At 41.6% G+C, this 19801-nt stretch overlaps 1 protein-coding gene across 4 annotated transcripts in view; it reads left to right on the plus strand.

The window, feature by feature from the left end:
* Positions 1–9206: 9206 nt before the first annotated feature.
* The window catches only part of igsf9ba (immunoglobulin superfamily, member 9Ba), a 67269-nt gene continuing 56674 nt past the window's right edge, over positions 9207–19801 (plus strand). For 3 of the 4 annotated variants that reach the window (XM_069148357.1, XM_069148359.1, XM_069148360.1), the window contains exon 1: positions 9207–9815. In XM_069148357.1, the coding sequence (XP_069004458.1) occupies positions 9752–9815 (64 nt within the window). In that variant the 5' untranslated portion in view covers positions 9207–9751. The remainder of the gene's footprint in view (positions 9816–19801) is intronic. The other variant, XM_069148358.1, reaches the window with a different exon arrangement.

Raw genomic sequence — 19801 nt, forward strand, 5'->3', positions numbered from 1 at the left:
TGGCATGGTCTCCACACTCAAAACAAAGGACACGCAGGTTGGATATATGGATAATGGCCCTCCATGTCGTCCTAAGTGATTTTAAGAAATGCTAATGTCTACTATATCTGGCCATATATTGGTCATAACTGTCACACTTCCTTTGATGGATATTATTATCTCTAAGTAACCTTCTGCGAGAGGCAAAAAACCTCCCCTTTGAAGATTCCCATAAAGCCCCCCACCTCCTCGCAGAATGTATTAGTGTGCTTGCGACGTCGTCTTCTTCTTCTTCTTCTCATTATTTCTGCTGCTCATTGTTCTTCAAGTATCTATGTAATGTAAGTATGTGTAAGCTGCAGTCTGCACCTACAACTGTGGAGAGTTCTCATGATGTGTTTGGATGTGGTTTTTTTTGGGGGGGGAGGGGTCTTTGATTTGTATTTTACATATTGCAGACTGCAGCTGACACACATTCGGCTGCAGCTTTCATTAAAAAAAAAACTAAAAAAAACTGCAGCCCGGAGAGTCAGTGAGGCTCCTTGGAGCAAGGGGGGGGGGGCTTTATGGTTCAGATGAGAAGGAGGCTTAAGTTCCTGGACTTGACGATCAGATGGGAAAGGCTAACGAAGCAGAGGAGGTCACAGTATCACACCATAGTAGCTGAGTGAGGGATTAAGCTATTTTTGTGTCTTTTTTAATGCTTTTTTTTTCAGTCTTGATCTCCATAAGAATAATTTTGCGTGGTTTGAAATACCATCTCGTTATTTAGCTTGTCTCTGGAGCTCTACCAACAACAGGCTGGTATGCGTCTGCCTCTTAAAGGCCCACTGATGTCTTCTGATTGGTTATTTTCTTCAGTCTTGTAGCTTGCAATCTACGACAGATTTAACACTTTATGTCCTCTTTCAAATTAAAGGTTGGACCGTGGGCCGTACTGAGGGCAGACGTGTGATATGAGTGTGTTTGTCACATCACAAACTTGGGTCTGAATATGTAAATTGTTGTATGAGTTGTTTTGACACTTTCACAGTATTGCTAAGGCTTCATGAGGTGTGATCAAACATTTCAGAGACTGCTCCTGTTGTGTATAAACGGAGTGCAGGGATGTGTATGAAGCCATCACCGTTCGTCCTTGTTGTTGTTGTCTTTCTGTCTTATCAGTTTTTCCTGTTCATTTCAGTCTGTCCTCATTGTTTAGTTTTTGTCTTTCTGTCTTTTCCTCGTCGTTTGGTTGTGTCTCTTCGTCCTTTAATTTCCGCCTACACATCCAGACAAAGCGGGTTACCAGGTTTGCTTTTATTTCATGCGTTTTGCAGATGCCTTTTTATGAAAATGTATTAATATCGAACCTATTGTGTGGTGTGTCCAAATCGCACAAAAGGCACAAGATCGGGTCCCCGACAAAACTCCTACTGAGTTTGAAGCAGGTGGGACAAAGGCTTGTGGAGATATGCCAAGGACAAACAGACAATGATTTCAGGAATTTCTAGAGACATTATATTTGAAGCATTGTCTACTGTCACTCAGCTTTATTGGCCAAACATGTGGACACATTAAGGATTCCTTCAAAGTCTTCATTTCATATGCTATATGAGTGTAAACAGACATGGATGCAAACTGGTTGGCGGAGGAATACCACCACGAAGCAATTCTCGTTTCCCTCTCAAATATAATCTCTCACATTTGTTTCTACTCTAATAAATCTGAGTAAGTTTAAATATAAATGTATCAACAGTAAGTAATCAGACACCATCTCCAAATTTGAGTAATTCACTAAATGTAATCGCTGAGTATAAATGTAAATTTTGAGTCGGTGATTGGTGGCGGTTTAAATTCAGCTGTAATAAACAGAACCAGTCTAACCTCAGTTCACTACGTTAACCACTTGGAAATGGAGTGTATGGATCTGCTGGCTCAATCAGAAGTAGGTCTCCATATTTGCTGTGATGGGAATAACTTTCTGAAAGTGATTAGAAAATGTCTAAACCGGTAACTGACTCTAAACACGCTCTCTCTTTGTCTTTCCTTCACACACAGATTCTCACCAGAGTTTGAGGACCATCATGCTCTGAGAGCACAGATCACATCAAGAGGCAACAGGCGCAGCGTCTTCAGCTCTTTTGGCACCGAGGTATTTATAGATTTCACAAGTGAGCTGAAAGACGTGGTGATGATGCACAGGAGAGCAAGATATCCGTGTCGAGGTTGGCAGGCAGGTTGAAATGTTGTTTTTTTTTTGCTTCAACTTCTACACTTCTCTTTACCTTGTAAGCAATCACAGGGGCTATTTCTATATCCCACAAACCCTGCAGAGACATATGAAACCATGACAACCAAACCTATAACCGCCACAAATAATGACATGTTCTAGGACCACTTATTTCATGCAGTGCACTTAAAAAGACAAAGGACACCGGGGATCACAACTCATTTATACCACACATCCACCATTTGGTTGGGTTGTTCACAGACTCGACTGATGACCACCGAACATGACAGGTGATTCTCATCTGAGGAGCACGGCGGAGAATCAAAGTGACTTTGAGGCCCTGAGCTCTGCTGCCGACAATCGCATGTGTCACTCGCATCTGCTGCTTTGTAGACAAAGAGGGACGAAAGAAACAGTGATGTTACCTCGTTTTAGTCTCGGCGTTAGATGTTTTAACATTTGATGCTCCGTTTTAATTACATACTAATGCACAATGACTTCTTCCAAAATGTAACTGCAGCAGTGAATCGGATGAAAAGCTGAATGTGTGAATTAATTCATTGCAGACTGGTGTGACTGTTGACGTCAGCGCCAAAAACCTTTACTCTGCATGTCAGAGGAGCGTATACCGGTGAAGGACTGTATCCAATAAGATAGTACTTTTGTTTGGAGTTCAGATTTTTGCGGCGCCATTTTGCTAATTTGGAGCGGTTTGGAGCAGGAAATGACCATATTTGGACGAGCTGGGGGAGGAACGAGCAGTGGATCTGACTGACCTGATTAGAAAGCTGACGATACTACATCCCCCCCACCGATAGCTTTAACCTGACTGCACCACAGACCTGTCAATCAAAAAGACACGCCCCAAAATACACAGGCTTTTTTTGAGTTTACTTTCTAATTAATGACAGGATTATTTTCAGATGGAAAAAACAATTCGATGAACTTACTTTATCTGGCAAAACCGAAATAATATATTATTATTTTATTGACTTTGAATTTTATGGAACTAGTAGAATGGGAGTCTATGGAGGCAGAAGCTTTTTAGAGCCGACCTCTCGTAGGTAGGTATTGTAGCTTAAGGCACCTGCGCATCAGCCTCATTTTTCAGACTCGGAAGCTATGAACACTTTTAGGCCTATTTATTTATACAGTCTATGGTTGGACATCATAATCCAACTATTTTCTTCTGCTGATCTGGGGCCTTTTGCGGTAGCAGCAGGTCAAGCATGTTATCCCAGACGTCCCTGGGGCATCCCGAGGCGGTCCCAAGCCAGATGAGACCTAAAATCTCTCCTGCATCTTCTGGGTTTACCACAGGGTCTCATACCAGCTGGATGTGCCCCCCAAAAAAAACAATTAAAGGCGCCCGGGAGTCGGCAATCTAATAAGATGCACAAACCACCTCAACTAGTTTCTTTCAACGTGAAGAAGCAGCATCTCTACTCCGAGCTCCCTCCAGATATCAGAGCTCCTTCTCAAGGGCTGAGCCCGTCCATCCTGTGGAGGAAACTCATTTCAGTCGTTCGTATCCACGATCTCGTTCTTTCGTTGATTACCCAAAACTCATTGAATGTCGAATGACTGGTAAATCACGAAATCTTCTGGGAAACAGTCCGGTACAATGATTCACTGATGATGCCCCAGCGATCCGCCTTTCAGTCTCTCGCTTCATCCTACCCTTACTCCTGAAAAAGACCCCAAGATACTGACACTCCTTCCCTTTATCATAATCCAAACATTCTCATTTCAGGTTTCACGTTGATAATATTTTTTTAAGTTTAGCCTGGCACCAGGTTTCCAGCCTGTCAGCCAACTAGAGGTTACCATGCCAATGTCTCACCTAGGCGTGCAAAGTACACGCACGTATGACAAGCCCATTCACATAGCCCGAAGGATAAAATGTTAAAATGCAATTTGGAGTCTTGAAAATGTCCTGTTTTATCCCCGCAATGGTCCGAGTCCCAAAGATATTTGAGATATTTATGACATTCAATGATGACATTTTTTGGCACTTTTCAGCTCATCGATTCTTTTTAAAATAGTTGTTAGTTACTTTTAGGTCTATATACAAACATTATAGATAGATATAATTATATTTTGGATAATTGCAGTAAATACTCTGAGCCCCAGCAGCTAGTCTGTAAATCTAATGATTCACCCACAATGTCATAATTAAGAACAAATTTCTTCCATAGTATAAAGAAAATGTTTACACTTTAAAAAAAGTTCTGTATTATTATTATTATAGGTATATCAAAATGAAAAGGAAAGGCAGGATAATCAGTACTCTGAATTGGTTGTTATGTATAGCACCCAGAACAAAGAACCAAAAAAAGATGAATAGCTTGAAAAATAATCCTCCCATCTGGTCCAAATCACCTGCCCAATGCATATTCTTATGGAGCTTTAATTTGCTCAAACTAACATAAAAATGCAAAAATTCACCAACATTCGCAGAACATACAGAAACAGGAAAGCAGAGCTGCTCTGTGGTGTAAAACGCTGCTGACCACTACCGGCCGAAAGCACAAATCGTCCTCAGAGAGATGTTGAGAGCTTATAAAAACACCATAAACAGATATGCAGAAGCACATCTGCTCAGCAGCTATGGTGCTGGGCAGGTCAGTGAGCTGCAGGATGACTGACTGATGCTGCATGGGGCTCTCACTGTATACTGTACATCCATATGTCTCTGTCACCAAAGCATCTGAGGCTGTGGAGGCCTATGTATGGATTTACAGCATACAGGAATAAGGGAGCAGTGCGAGAGTTTACTGTGGTTTTGGTTGAACAGTAGGAATTATGGACAATTGGATGAGGACCCTAAAAACAAAAATGGACTTCAGTCACAACCAAATTATCTATTAATGTTTTATTTCATTATTTTTGTCAGGGTGGAGCTCAGCTATGTGAATAAATGTTACATAACATGAGTAGTTTTGGGACACTTTCATTTTGTCAAAGTAGCTCTCCGAGGAGAAAAAGGTTGGAGACCTCTGCCGTAGACTTTCTGAAGCATTTGAAGGGTCTCTGTTGACCGTTTACACAGTTTGACCCAAAATCTGATGTTTCTCTGCTCCAGTTTCAGGTCCGTGGTGAAATCACAAATGTTCACAAACCAGTGGTCACGTTAACGTGTGGAACTCAGGTGCTGATGTTGATCAAGATCTGAATACTTCCTCATGATGGTAACCGGTTCCCCCTGACTCATTCTTATTACTGTGCTGCGTTCTGTTGGCCTAAACCTTTTAAATATATTTTTAACCTCCTTAGGCAAATCCCTCTAAGGGTAAACCACATGGTTCACGGAGGGTGAGACCTCCTAAGGCAAGTCCCTCTAAGGGTAAGCCACACGGGTTCGGGTTTGTACGTGCAGTCATACTAATACCAAACAACAGTACAAAACTCAAACAAGAGACTTTTTTTTTTTTTTTTTTCATTGTGCACTGGTTAGAGCAGTTGCCTCCTCAGTGAGAGTATAATTTGAGTATAACTCGAGGCATACATGTCAGTTCAGAAAAAGGTCATACTCCATGTGGTTCATGGAGGTGATAAAGAGTGATTAAAAAAAAAAAAAAAAAATCATCCAAAGTATATTGTCCAAAATATGATAAAAAAAAAAAAAAGTCATACTATGTTGTCCGAAATCTTTGCCGAGTAGTCTCCCAGCTAGGGGTCGGGCCCCTCCTGAAAGTCAGAAGACAAATCAGAAGGGTCATGAAATGAGGATAAAGTTCTGGTATACAAATCTGTTTTTGTTTGTTGGATTTTACTCTGATCTTTGTAAAACATTGGAGAGATTTACTTACTCAAATAAAACTGTTGACAAAGTATCTGAGGGGGAAATCTGACTTTAGTGGAACTCAAAGGTTCAAAACTGTCCATTATTTCCCTGTGAATGTCGTGGAGCAGAAGAAGAACTGATCATCCCTTTAAATATGAAAACAACCAGGCAGATCCTGTTCATCACGGGAATGTCCTTCATCAGATCAATGACTGGCTCTCGCAAGCACAAACATCCTGCACAGCAAAAGAGAAATCTGATTAGTCATACGTTTAACGAGGGATGTAAGTGTTTCCCACAAAAAAAAAAAAAAAAATCCCAAAGTTGTTTTTCTGGCCAGCTGCAGTAGTCCCAGCTCCATTTGAAATTTTTGAAACATTTCATGCCCTGCTCTTTAGTAACAGCCGTCCCCGGACGCCCCGAACAGAGCTGTAAAACTAATAGAAGTCGTGTTACATAAGAGATTATCTTAACTGTTCTTATCTGTTCTCTGCACTGGTTTATACTAAATCTAATTCTACCATGGGGAAAAAGAGGAAAATGACCGCCCCTGTGGTTTTATGAAGCAAATGTCATGTGTGTGTCAATGTAAAACGGCTCATCGAGGCTCAGGCTGCTAAAGTAATAGTGTATTCTGGTGCTGTGTCAGCACTTCTGTAACTTTAGGTGAGGGTTGGAGGGGGGTAAGTCGGTAATATGACCTTGTTTTGCCGTGCAGCAGCCACAACAGTGAGAGTCTGATGGATGCTCCGCCTTCCTAATGGCTCGGTTGGTGACGGCAACAATTCCTCCCCTCTGTGGAGAGGAGTTTAAAACGTAAGGGTATGACTAAACAAGAACTCCCTGCCACACAGCTTTCCATAATTATAATTCATAATTTATGACTAAAAGCTTGAATTGTATCTTCCACTGAAAGAGACGTTGTCTTTGCGGCAGCATATCTTGCTCCAAAACCTGAATATATTATTCAGCATTAATGGTTCCTTTCCAGATGTGCAAGCTATCCACACCATGTGCATTAATGCATTCCTGTACCATTATTGATGCTGGATTTTGAACTGTGCGCTGATAACAAACTGGATGGCCCCTCTCCTCTGTAGCCCAGAGGACGTGGGGTCCATGATTTCCCAAAATAATTTCAAATTTTGAGTTGTCAGACCACAGGACAGTTTTCCACTTCACCTCAGTCCATCTTCAATAATCTCAAGTCCAGAGAAGGCGGCGGTGTTTCTGAATCATGTTTCTATCTGGTTTCTTCTTTGGAGAGTTTTAACCTGCATTTGTGGATGCAGCAATGAACTGTGTTCACAGACGATGGTTTTCAGAAGTGTTCCTGAGCCCATGCAGTGATTTCCACTCCAGAATAGTGTCTGTATATAATGCAGTGCTGCCTGAAGGCCCGAAGATCACCACCATCCAATATTGGTTTTCAGCCCTGTTCCTTGCATACAGAGATTTCTCCAGATTCTCTGAATCTTTTCATGATTCTATGAATCGTAGATAATGAAATCCTCAAATTGTTTACAATTTTACGTTGAGGAACATTATTCTTAGATTGTTGCACTATTTTCCCACTCAGTCTTTCACAGATTGGTGAACCTCTCCCCATCTTCACTGCTGAGAGACTCTGTCTCTCTAAAATGCTCTTTTTTATTCCCAATCATGTTACTGATCTGTTACCTAATTAGTTGTGAGATGTTACACCAGGTGTATTTGAACCATTACAAAACCTTTCCAGTCTTTTTTTGACCTTGTGCATCATTTGGAATGTTGCTGCCATCAAATTCAAAATAAGCATATTCATAAAACAATACAAGTTTTCAGTGAATGATCCGTTGTCTTTGGTCTATTTTCAATTAAATGTTTTTACATGATTTGCAAATCAGTGTTCCGTTTTTTAAATTTTTAAATTTTTTTACGTTTTACGCAGCTTTTTGGAAAACTGGGTTTTATTTCCTATGTTGTAAATCATATTGTCGTAACCCCTTTAGATTCATAGGGCATCAACTTAAGGAGAGGTTGTTAACAGTAACTCTAACACACAGACAGGCGACATATGAAAGAAAAACCTGAAGAATTATGTTTGCAAATGTTTCCACACCATCACAAGAGGGGTCATTGAGTGGCATGAAAATGACATAAATCCTTTTCTGTAGCCTTGACTGTCACCTCAAACTGTCACCTATATGGACCGACATGTTTGACAGCGCTCACCACCCACCATCAACACATACACTGAGGAAATATGTTTAGTAGGAATGGTAGTCACCCCCCCCCCCCCCCGTGGAGGTCCAGAGTCTTGGAGATTAAATGTCAAGGAGCACTGGAGTTGCACCTCACAAAAATACTTTAGGGCACTTCTTTCTTTAAAGTGTCCTTCCATCCTTACCTTACAGAAACCTGAGTTGTGACTCTGACTTTAGTCCCAATGTATTGAAAAATATCTAGTGTTAACTGTTAAACTGTCTGACAATACTAGTTAACTGCAGAACTGATAAATGTCTGCAGACAGAAATTATTTAGGTTCTTGGTGACATTTTTTTAGATTTCCTTTGATTTCAGACGTGACAGCTCCCCCCTCCCCCCCCCCCCCCCCAAAAAAAAAAAAAAAAAAAAAAAAATTGAAGGAGGGGGGGGGTGGCAGACAGACATATACAGACAGACTGACACAAATGTTGAGACAAAAATGAGACCGATTCTGCTGGATTTGAAAAAATATGATCCGAGACTCAAATCTCTCAAATGATGCATCGCCTACATGTTTATTTTCCAGCCAGGCAGCAGCGGCAGCGGCAGGCAGTGCGAGCGGCGTTATTTGGATGAGCTGTGGGGCTGATGTCGAGCAGCCAGAGGCGCAGTTTTTTTTTTAAATTTTTTTTTTTTATGAATCCTCTGTGGTCATGCATTTAGAAAACACAGGGAGGCAATGCGAAGCAGCCTTTATCGGCGGTAACCATGTGTGCGCAGTGGGCAGCGCGACGGAGCCGCATCCTCGCGCTCGCGCGGCCGTCGAGGAAAAAAAAGCAGGCGTATTGTATGTGTCGCCACACCCAACGCATGAAGCCAGACGCGGCGCGTCGGCGGAAAAAAAATAAAAGTGTTTAACGTCGGCGACAGCGACATGACAATAGCCGCGGGGCTGTGGGTGGATGAGTCACACGCCTCCACCAGCGTACCCACCCCCTTCATTACGACACCCTCAATTTAAACAGCTGCACGGGGCCAATATCGATACGAGGAATAACGCAAAAGGGCTGTGTGGATGAATGGATGATGGGCGGCGACGGTGCACGTGGGGCCAGTTTAGGAGAGGTATTTAAAGATGTGGACGCGGTTCTCTGTCAATGCGCATGATACTGCGGTTCCACTACTACGGCACGCTCCAACTCACCTTGAATCGGCGCACGCCCGCTATCCTGTCATTCGGGTGCGGGGCCGTACGGAGAACCAATACACGCCCCAAAGCCTCAATCAGCAGCCAATCCAATGACAGAAGAGGCGGACCTGTGGCTGCATTCTCACACTTGGTTTCACTATGCGCTCGTAAAACGGCTCCGTCTACTACAAACGCGGCGGTGCAGGTGCTCTGTCTCTTCGGGAGAGGATGCGGATGGAAGGACGGGGGAGGGAAGGGATGAAGGGAAACGCCACCAGGAAAGCAAACAGGATATGAGAAGGGGCTTTTGCTAAGAGACCGCGAGGTGCAAGGTCGAATATGAGAGATTGGTTGAACGGGGCACTTTGCGTGGTAATAGCTGGTCGGCAATAGTACTATGATTTGGTATGTGGCCACTCTGATAGCAAGTGTATTCAGCACCAGAGGAACGGCCGCTCAAGGTGAGTTGAAGTGCAATATATCTTGTGCCGCACATAGCTGATGATTTGTGTCTTCGTGTGCTGCTTGCTGCTTCTTTTTTTTTTGCAATCGCATGACATTTTTTTTTTCCCCCTCTGCACGTTAGGTCATATGAACTGTGGGGCAATTTCATTCTAACAAATGGCTGCATATCTCATATAGTCACGTGAAAGTTCAGCTCTGGTTAAATCGTATGAGGGAAAACGACAACTGTCTAGAAACGGCCTGGCTCGTATGCTTGATGTCTGAAATGGGATAATTCACATGTCAGTTTTACAAATCCACGTGTCCACAGTGATTGATCATGACGAAGATAGCTTGATCGGCGTGGCTGTGGGTAAGGTCGGCGTGTGTGTGATGTGTGTGTGAGAGAGGCTCATTTGTGTGATAAAATAGTGGTGTAATTGGAGAATGGAAGAGGAGGAAATGTGTGCATTGTATCATAGCAAGCAGTCCCATTTGAGTTCTCCAGAGAGGGGTGTGACTGTGTCAGCCCTCAAGATGGAAAAGTAACTAAATAATGCATCACATGTCAGATAAAATGCACTCTTGAATTTGATAGAGCCTCCAATGCTGCATGCACGGGATTCAGACGCTGTAAATTCCACACTGCACATGGATGGATGGGGTCAGAGTGCTGCGTGTGATGCACAGAGCACCTACAGGCTGCTGATCTAAGAGCTTCACAAACCAGTCACTCCTGCAGCTACAAACTGCACAATATCCCTTTTGTTCATATTTTTTTCAGAGCACTCCGTATTGACCCATGTACTTATTTAACCTTGCTTTCCCACTTGTGTCCAGATGAGGGAGACATGTGCCAAGCTGTCGCCTAGTAACTGATCCCAATGACCCCACATACCCAGTCAAAACCGGTCTACTCACAGGTCTGGCTCCTCCTGTGGTGCCAGCCGGGTCCAAGATGAGCACAGTATTAAAAACTTGCTCCAGTGCAGGGAGGCAGTATTTGATTTAGGAGCAGAGAACCTCTCTGGGGTGTCACTTTTTTAAAGCACAAATTAGCCACCTTCTTCAATGATATAAATTCAAAGGTGTTGTCTGTTATCGGCACGACACTGATGGTGATTTAAGTCTTACAAGCTGCACCACAGAGCCACAAATCACAACACGGCCTATTAGTAGTCACAAACGAGAGCTGGTTTACTTCTTATATTATAGAGTCCCGGAATATACGGCACTGATTTCAGCGTGGTGCTACACAGAACCCGAAAACATCATGATAACACCAGCTGTGGCTGATTTTTAATCCATTTTTGCTAACGGTAAAGGCAGCGCACAAACCTGTCATCAGAATTTAAGGATTTCAGGCATTAGTAATGCAATTTTATTGTCATAAATGTTTAAAGTCGGAGGGAAGACGAGACGATGCAAGTAAGTAAAGTACAAAATAGTGCAGTTCAAAACTATTTGCTGCGTGTTAAAATATTAAGATGAAATATTTACTGTGGCAGCCCACTAGAGAATAATAATTTAAAAAAAGGAGTAGCTCAATTTACAAAACTATTTTCATGTCTGTCCATCTAGTATGCAATCATACTAATTATCTTAGCTTAGCATAAACACTGGGGGAGACAAGGGGAAACAACGAGCCCGGCTTTCCTAAAATCTGCCCAGCAGGACCTCTAAAGCTGTTTCATCCTAACAAAAATGTGTTTAGTACGGATTAAACAAGCAAAATGTAACATTTATTTAGCTTTATAGAGACACGATAGTTGTATCAATCTTCACATCAAATTCTCAGAGGGAAAATAAATAAGTGTATTTATTTTTCTGAAAAATGGCATATTCATCTTTTAAGCTGCTATGTTATACAAAGCTGTAACCAAATGCTTTCCTGTTGAACTTGACCTGTTGGCCCACCTGGTCAGCCTGGAACAAGTTTGTGTGTTTGCTGGTGTGGATAATGGGATTTTTTTTTTTTTTTTTTCCATGCGTGGGAGCTGCGCGTCAGATTTCAGGTTCCAATGGACACAAATTAAAACAGATGGTCAGAAACGATCTCGCTCCAAAACGAAGAGAAGAAGGTTCGATTAAAGCAGCTCAGTTGATCTGAGACTATAGCCTGCAGCTAATTAGCCTAGCTTAGCATAAGCACTGGAGACTAGAGAGAAACATTTAGCCTGGTTTGGTCCAGCAGGACATTTAAAGCCGTTTCATTCATACAATAATGTTTACAGTACAGATTAAACAAGAAAAAAATAGAATGTGTTATTTATTTAGCTTTAGAGTTGTAGGGTAGGATGCACAGCTAACTGTTTCCCCCTGTTCCCAGTCTTAATGCTAAGCTAAGCTAACCAGCTGCTGGCTCAGATTTCACAGAGACACAAGGGTGGTATCAATTCTACCATCTAATTCTCAGAATATTGCTGTGTTCATTCTTTTAAGTTAAAAATGGTCATAAAATTCATACAAACATGCACTGAAAGATGCTTTAGATAGCTGGACTAGAGAAGACGTTGAGTTTTATTCGCGGCACGACATGATGTGACGCTGACTTTCATCATCATTTACAGCCATAAACGTGGTGTCATCTGCAAACATGTTTAGTCTGTGTGAGGATACGACAGTCAGTGATCTAAATGAAACAGAAGAAGCGGAGGAGCTCATTATCCTGCGACGAGTAGCTGATAAAACCCTTAATACAGAAAACATTTAATATCTTTTCAGATTAAATAGCTGGAAGTCTGTATCAAAGTTGTTCTGGAAAAACAAAGGAAAATCATCTGTCAGAAAACTTTAAAGTCACCGAAACAGTAAAGTTAAAGTAGGACTATTTCTTGTGAAGCTGCTGTACGACGGTGTTTGAAGTGGAAGGTAAAGCCCAGAGTAATCTGTACTGACTGTATCAAATTCACTGGATACAGGAGGCTTAAGCAGTGGAAATGTCATATTAAAAGTAAGACATGCTCAGAGGGTTGATGGTATTCAAATAACCTTGTCCATCTTTGGTGCACGTTTGCAGCAGCAGAAGCTTCAGTCCTCCGTCTGTGTCTTAACACAGGACGCATTCAGGCTCAGTATTATGTTGTAGGTCACCTGCGTTGTGGCAGTGCTCAGAGCCCAAAACTGCATCACCGCAAAGTACAAGAACATGTTTCAGGTGGCACTCGGGCTCGTACCGTTCGAGTAAAATGCGTGTAGACGGATGTATTGTTTTAAACCGAAGTGTGTCTTTTCTGTCAGACGCCTGTGATATGACTGAAAGGCGCTGCGGCAACTCTTTCGCTTTCTTTTTTTGCATTGCTGTTGGAGTGTTTTTGACAAAAATGTGTGTTTGCAACTGAAAGAAATGCTACTGTACATTTGCTTGTGATTGCTGCAGTGTGCAGAGTTATCAGGCCAAACAGCACAGAGTTATAAAAAGTAGTAATTTATTTAATGAATCCACTATTGTAAAACTCTTCTTCATAGTATTATAAATCCCTGTGCATTGTTTATGCATATAAGAAGACTTGAAATACCGGGATCTATGACTCAAAGCAACCTTTCTCGAGTTTATTTCATTGTCTCACTACCACACAGGTCATTGCATCTCTTTAAAATCTGGACCGTGTTAGCTGTAAACGTGACGTGAATAGTCCTGTTGGCCTTGTCAATAATGTCATGAATCTGTCAGTGTTTATATTCTTGGTGGGCAGTGAGGAGGTGGCGGTTGTGTTAACCTGCAGAGTAGGTGTTTGGTTAAAACATGAGCTTAACTTTCAAGATGGGAAATAAGTTACAACTTTCCTAAAGCAGATATCAGATATATGGCCCTCATCATGCAAATGTTCGTGTTGAACTCTTTTCATAACCACATCAGATCAGTGATGGATGCATGATCAGTTACCGTAAATGGACATTTAAAGAAGTTTTCTTGTGCCAAGTGCCCATCGGGGAGGCAGCATATGGTCAGGGAGACCCGAGGTTAGTTCAACAAAGTCTACTGTGACTTGGCCACCAATCAAGGTAAAGCAAGAGGGATGCTGATGGCACTATAGAAGTAATTAAATGTCATTGGCAAGTGTCGAGGAGTGGTGCATTTGAAGGACTATTTTCAGGCAGAGTCACTGACGGCAGACCGACTCTCCTCAGGTCCGGTGCTCGGATTCTTTTGTTTCTTTAAGCGTTTGTCGCGCTGGCTTTTGGCCAGATGGTATTCATCTGTAATTCCCTTCTTGTGAGCCGCCTCCTTGATGTTTTCACAGGATCTGGAGCTCCCTCGTGAGCCGTAGGCTTGGCACACTTGTTCCCAAAAGAAAGAGATGTGTAGAAGCAGACGGGAAATGTGAAGGTGTCAGAAATGTCACTCACGTCATATCGGAGGCTTCCCAGTGGTAGCGAGGCGGCGTCTGAAAGCCCTCCTACTGCTTCTGTGGGTCCAGCTTTAGATAAATGCGTCTGTCTTCGGTTTTTGTCTCAATACTGGGACCGTCTGGGACATTCAGTGAGGCTGCTGTTCACGAGATGGTTGAGAAAGCGTTTTACAGCGGAGTTTTAATTTGTCTGACATCTGCAGTGTTTTCAGAAGTTTTAATGATATGGATGAGGGACATGAGTGGCGTTTCTTTAAACTTCTGCTGCAGTGCAGCTTAATGATGTTTTATGTGATGACTGCTTTTCGGGGCTTGTTAAGAAGTAAATTGCAAACCGTATAAAACTGCAGCAATAGAAACTCTCAACAGATCTACTCTTTATGGAGCACAATCAGATGGACATTTTTGGGAAATTTCTTTTAGAAATATTTGACATGTCTTCTTGTTTGGCCCTCAACATCTACAAGAACGAAGGCCCTGGCTGAGTCACAATTTGGTGATTTGCCACTTGATGATTTATGTATTTAAAAGCAATCAATGCAGCAAATTAATATAGATAAAACAATAATTGTAGAATGCATTTGGTTTGGATTTCAATTCTGGCTTGATGTGATTAAGTTTTTGATATTACAAACATTTTTGAGTGCTGGTCCCGACCCACAGCCAATTTGACACAAAGTGCACATCAGATTTTGTGTCAAATTTTGGGGAACAGAGAGAAGTTGCAGGGAGCCAGATTTGGTTTGTACGGGTAGTGGGGATCTGATATGTTGTTGAGGGTGAGAAACTCGTCCATTTTCAACCGCTGTGAGCGGGCGTGTTGTCATGTTGGAGAACCCTGTTGCCATGACGCTACAGTTCAGGTGGTCTGCAGTGAGTGTTTTCCCTCAGACGCCTCAGAAGGTCCCAGTGGAACACGATGTTGATAATCTCTGACTCTGGGGGACGAATTCACGGTGACACAAAGAAAATTCACCTGGTGTCTCCTGACCTGAGGAACCTTCTTCGGTCTTGGACAGTGAAGCTCCGCCCCTCTCTTAATGCACTGAAGCTACGTCCACTTTAACATACAGTCAATGGTTAAAACATCCTGGACAGATGGATAACTGGACAAAAATTAAGAACACAAGGTCACTCGACAGTCTGTGGTTCACCTGAGCTGCAAGAACTAAGACTTAATATCAGTTAACTGTGTTTAAGAAAGCATATCAGCCAGTTTGACTGATTTTAATTTTTAGCAGCACTGTGTCATTTCTGTGCTCACCTGTCCAGATTTCAGTGGAGGTGTACTCAACATATTTAACATGCCCACCAAACGGGAGAGTTAAAGTTAAGGTTAGGACTACGTTTTAGAGACCGTAAATCAACCAATCACAGCAGCCTACAGTTTGGAGCAGGCATTCCTGTGGCTGATCTAATCTAGTACCAACAGTTTACAGTTTTCCAGCAGACACAGGGTACGACTTCCTCTCTGGCACTCATTTCTTTCGGTGCGCCGTACTTCGTCGCTCACGATTGTGAGAGTAGAGCTCAGTAATGAGCTTAGGAGAGGGGCTGTGCTCATGCTGTGGATGGCAGACTCTCAGCACTGGGCATGTGCCAGCTCTTTTTGGTGATCCCTCCTCCCCTCTCCCCTCTCCCCTCTCTCCTCTCTCCTCTCTCAGCCAGTCCAGTCCCAGCAGAGTCTCCTTGCAAATAAAGCCTGCAGCATTCTGGGAAAGCCAGTATTTCAGATCATGTGGTTCTGGTTGGATGGATTAATACAGCGTCTAGATCCACATCTATATCATGTTGATATGACATGCACAGTAATTAAATGATCTGAACACCAAAGATTTAAAGTCGGTCTATCCTCACAGGCAGTAAAAAATACATATGCATAGACTTGTGATTAATTAGTAAACCAAAAAAAAATTAATTAATGATTTAAACTGAGAGAAATCCAATATTCTGTGGATTACTGTCATGTAATTCAGATTATGTAGTGCAGTTTACTTGTATGAAGTTTTATACATTAAAGTGGTCTTTTACATGGACATTAATATTTGAAGAATTTTATCTTACACATATCTTAGTTACAACAAGATTGAGCTCGCTAAGCAATTTTGTGTTCCTATATATATAATGTATATACATTAAAACAGACTGGAAATCCTCTGTTGCTAGGTCGTTACTAAGGGTCGGCCTACTACTTGCCATGGTAACGTAGATCACACTAACAAAAAGTTTTATATTTTGAGAGCGAATTGTTCCACAATATGAATACATTTTGATTACATATTTTATTTAGTTGTATAGCCTAAATGCAATGTGTAATATTGATTAATTTCACAACCTATAAAAAACAGCAATAAAATCACAGACTCAGTGCCAATTTTGCTTCTTTTAATCATGATTAAGGCCAATTTACTTTAGACTCTGTTTGTATATTTTCAAGTTATGATTGTCAGTTAATTCGATTACTCAATTGACTATTTTGATAATCAGTCAATCTAGTTAGTTTTCGATTGATGGAATACAACTTTTTGGAATTGAAATAGAATTAGTGTTTTGTATTTAACCTTAATTATGTGTTAAAAGTGTGAAAATAGCCAAACACTAATTAATAAAAGAGAATAAGACAAAAAAAAAGGCAGACGTTGAATAATGCTAATGAGTTGATTTACTTGTTCCTCTATAAGAATATAAACTTACTTTTTAAACCATTTGTATTTATTTATATATATATATATAATATAATACAATAATAACTTTTTCTGTCTTTTGTCCGAGCACTTTGCTCGATGTACGTCACCTCAGGGTCAGACAGATTTCTTGACATCTGTCCAAGAAGTGTTTCTTTCCCGAGAAAATTGTTGAACCCACAGCGAGCGCACTCGTGTCGCTCCGAGCTGCAGCTTCAGCGTGAGCGTCATAGAACGACGAAGCGAACGGGACTAACATGGAAGTAGATGTGTTGATACGTGAAGCCGATGTTACTCGGTTGACTTCTAAGCAGCTCGTGTGCAGTCGGGGAGCTTAGGTATGATTTATTGATGCTGAATAAACAATCTCATAAGCAGCTGTAATTAGAAGAGCTGTGTGAAAGCACTAATAAGCGCTGTTATGCCTCTTTGTATAATTAACTTTAAACACCTTGGCTGAAGCGTTTATAAGTCGTCTAAAAACTGCTGCGAGCGACTCTAAAAAGGACTGAATCACGTCCGGATTGAGGAATTTCTATGACTTGCCGCTCCTGCCAAAGACACCCTATAATGTGCACCTCTTGCAGCGCAGTGCCCACCAGTGTTGCTTCGCCCTTTCGTGCCTTTGGCAAGCCAACCCCATTTCACACATCCCTTGCGCTCTCTCTCCTCGCTGCACTTTCGAGCAGGTGTCAGCACATCCTTTGCATCCCTGACTGAGCATTGCTTGTCTGTGGGTGGGTGGAGGGAGTTTGCCATTGAAGAGGGTCAAATCAAATAATGAAGAGATCAGATCTATCTTGGATTGTTACTGTACAAACGTAGACACAAGGTGCGTTTCCATCCACCTTTAAGAAGAAATAAAACTATCGTAACAACGTTTTTATGCTTGGCTTAGGCATACAAGGTGGTGTGTCGTGTTGGGCAGATAAAGATATAGTTCAATGTCCTTTCCAGATGTTTTCTTCAGTGGAGTGTTTATCAGTAGACTGGTCTCATAGACCGTGGGTCTGGAAAAGGAAACCAACCACGAGCATTCATAGAAGTTTAATCCAGATGTTTAAAAGGTTAGGAGGAAATAATACACAACAAATGGACAGGTTTTGGTTTGCATTGATGCTGCATTCAAATGGACGTCGTATTTATCGTGTACAACAGAAAAGTCCATATATATATATGAACGCCGGCCTCTTTTGGTATTCACAACATCAGAACTTGAAATCTTCTATAAACCTCGAGTTCATGAGTTGTGACGTGTTTGCTGACATCAACAGAAATAGCAGAGGACATGGACGTTTTCGTCAGATTTTAAGCTAATATATTGTAATTTTCCTCGTAGAGTGTGTCTTCATAACTTCGATAATATCCTACGTCAGAGGAAAATGTTCCCAGCGGCCTCGTCTTTTCCCTCTGTGCCTTTGACTTTTCTACATTACATTATCCTCCCGTTGGCTTGCTAACATCTTAGCCTCTGTGGCTTTTAGACATCGTCCATGTTGCTGTTGCCTAGCAACAGTGTTTTTATGACTTCACCATTTGAAGGACAAGCATTCGGCGCACACGACTTTCCATGTTGTAACCAAAAGCAAGTTTCATTTGAATGCAGCATCAGATACCAGAGATAATCGAGGCTTCACCTGTTGGTAGTCAACAGTTTATTGTCTTGGATTCTCTATGCTGTTCTTTTCTCTCCTCCTCTCCCCTCACTCCAACCGATCGAGTCACATGGCCACCCACTTCTGAGTCTGGTTCTGTTGGAGGTTTCTTCCTGTTAAAAGGCAGTTTTTCCTTCCAGTACTTGTGGTTCTTGTGTTGTGTTGCTTTGGGACCATATTTGTACAGACTCGGCACTAAAACTGTCTTCATGGATGAATTTAAACTGATAGCGCCACAAACTTCCTATATTTCTATTTCAACAGTGGTGCACATAAATTCAGTTAATATTTGCATGACATTCACATTTAAACCTGACTACTGTGTGCTAATGTTTCAGAGGACACTTTGAACATATTGGTTGTGAATGGAGTCTCTGCAGTTGAGTAGTTTTGTGGAGATAGTGTTCTCTGTCAGATTTAAGAGAGGAAACTGACCAGTGGTGATTAATTATGGATGACCTTGAAGCTGTCTGAATACCTGTAGTTTGTGAAAAATATTTGTTTTTCTTTCTCTTTTAAGAGAGTGCAGTTTACATGGCTTTTGTCCTTCAAAAGAATGAAATAAACACAAACTTTTGCTTCCACTTTTCATGAGTTGAAGTGAAATATCTAAAACTTCTTCTGTGCACACAAAAGGTTTATTTTCTCTAAAATTTTGTTCACAAAGTTGGTAAAATATGTGTTAGAGATCACTTCAACTTTGCCGAGATAATCCGTCCACTTGACAGGTGGATCATCAAGATGCTGAATAAACAGCAGGATTGTTGTACAGGGGGACGTTGGACTGGTAACAATAGAAGGCCACTTTAAAAGGTGTAGTTTTATCCGTCTCCACCCCCGCTTCTCTTGATTGAAATAACCAGAAGTCCCGATCGCTTCACAACATACTGTATATCGAAATAAACAACAGAACTTACACTCTCTGATGACACCCTTCGTTTATCTGTACGACAAAGGGTTTTCCACTGATCTGGTTTTGAAATCACAGCAGACTTCTGCATTGTCTTCAACATGGGGGTGATATTACATCCCACTTTGTATGAAATAAATACATAAATAACGCATTTATGGACCTCTCCGGAGTTAGTTAGTCCCCGATTGGGCCCCTGGCTACCCGGAGTCATTCATGACATTCCTTTTCCATCAGGCACTCAGCACATTTTGTTTTCTAACTGCTGAGTCATACAGTGTCCCACAAACATGGTTCAGATATTGCCACATTCTAGACAATCAAGATATCCCTACTGACAACAATTTGTCATACAATTTGTATGTGAAAACATAAAAAATTTATAATTTTTTTCCTTGACAT

The sequence above is a fragment of the Embiotoca jacksoni genome, unplaced genomic scaffold, assembly GCF_022577435.1.
Source record: "Embiotoca jacksoni isolate LCO1_2020_lvr unplaced genomic scaffold, fEmbJac1.0.p SCAF_14, whole genome shotgun sequence".
In the NCBI taxonomy this organism is placed as follows: Eukaryota; Metazoa; Chordata; class Actinopteri; family Embiotocidae; genus Embiotoca; species Embiotoca jacksoni.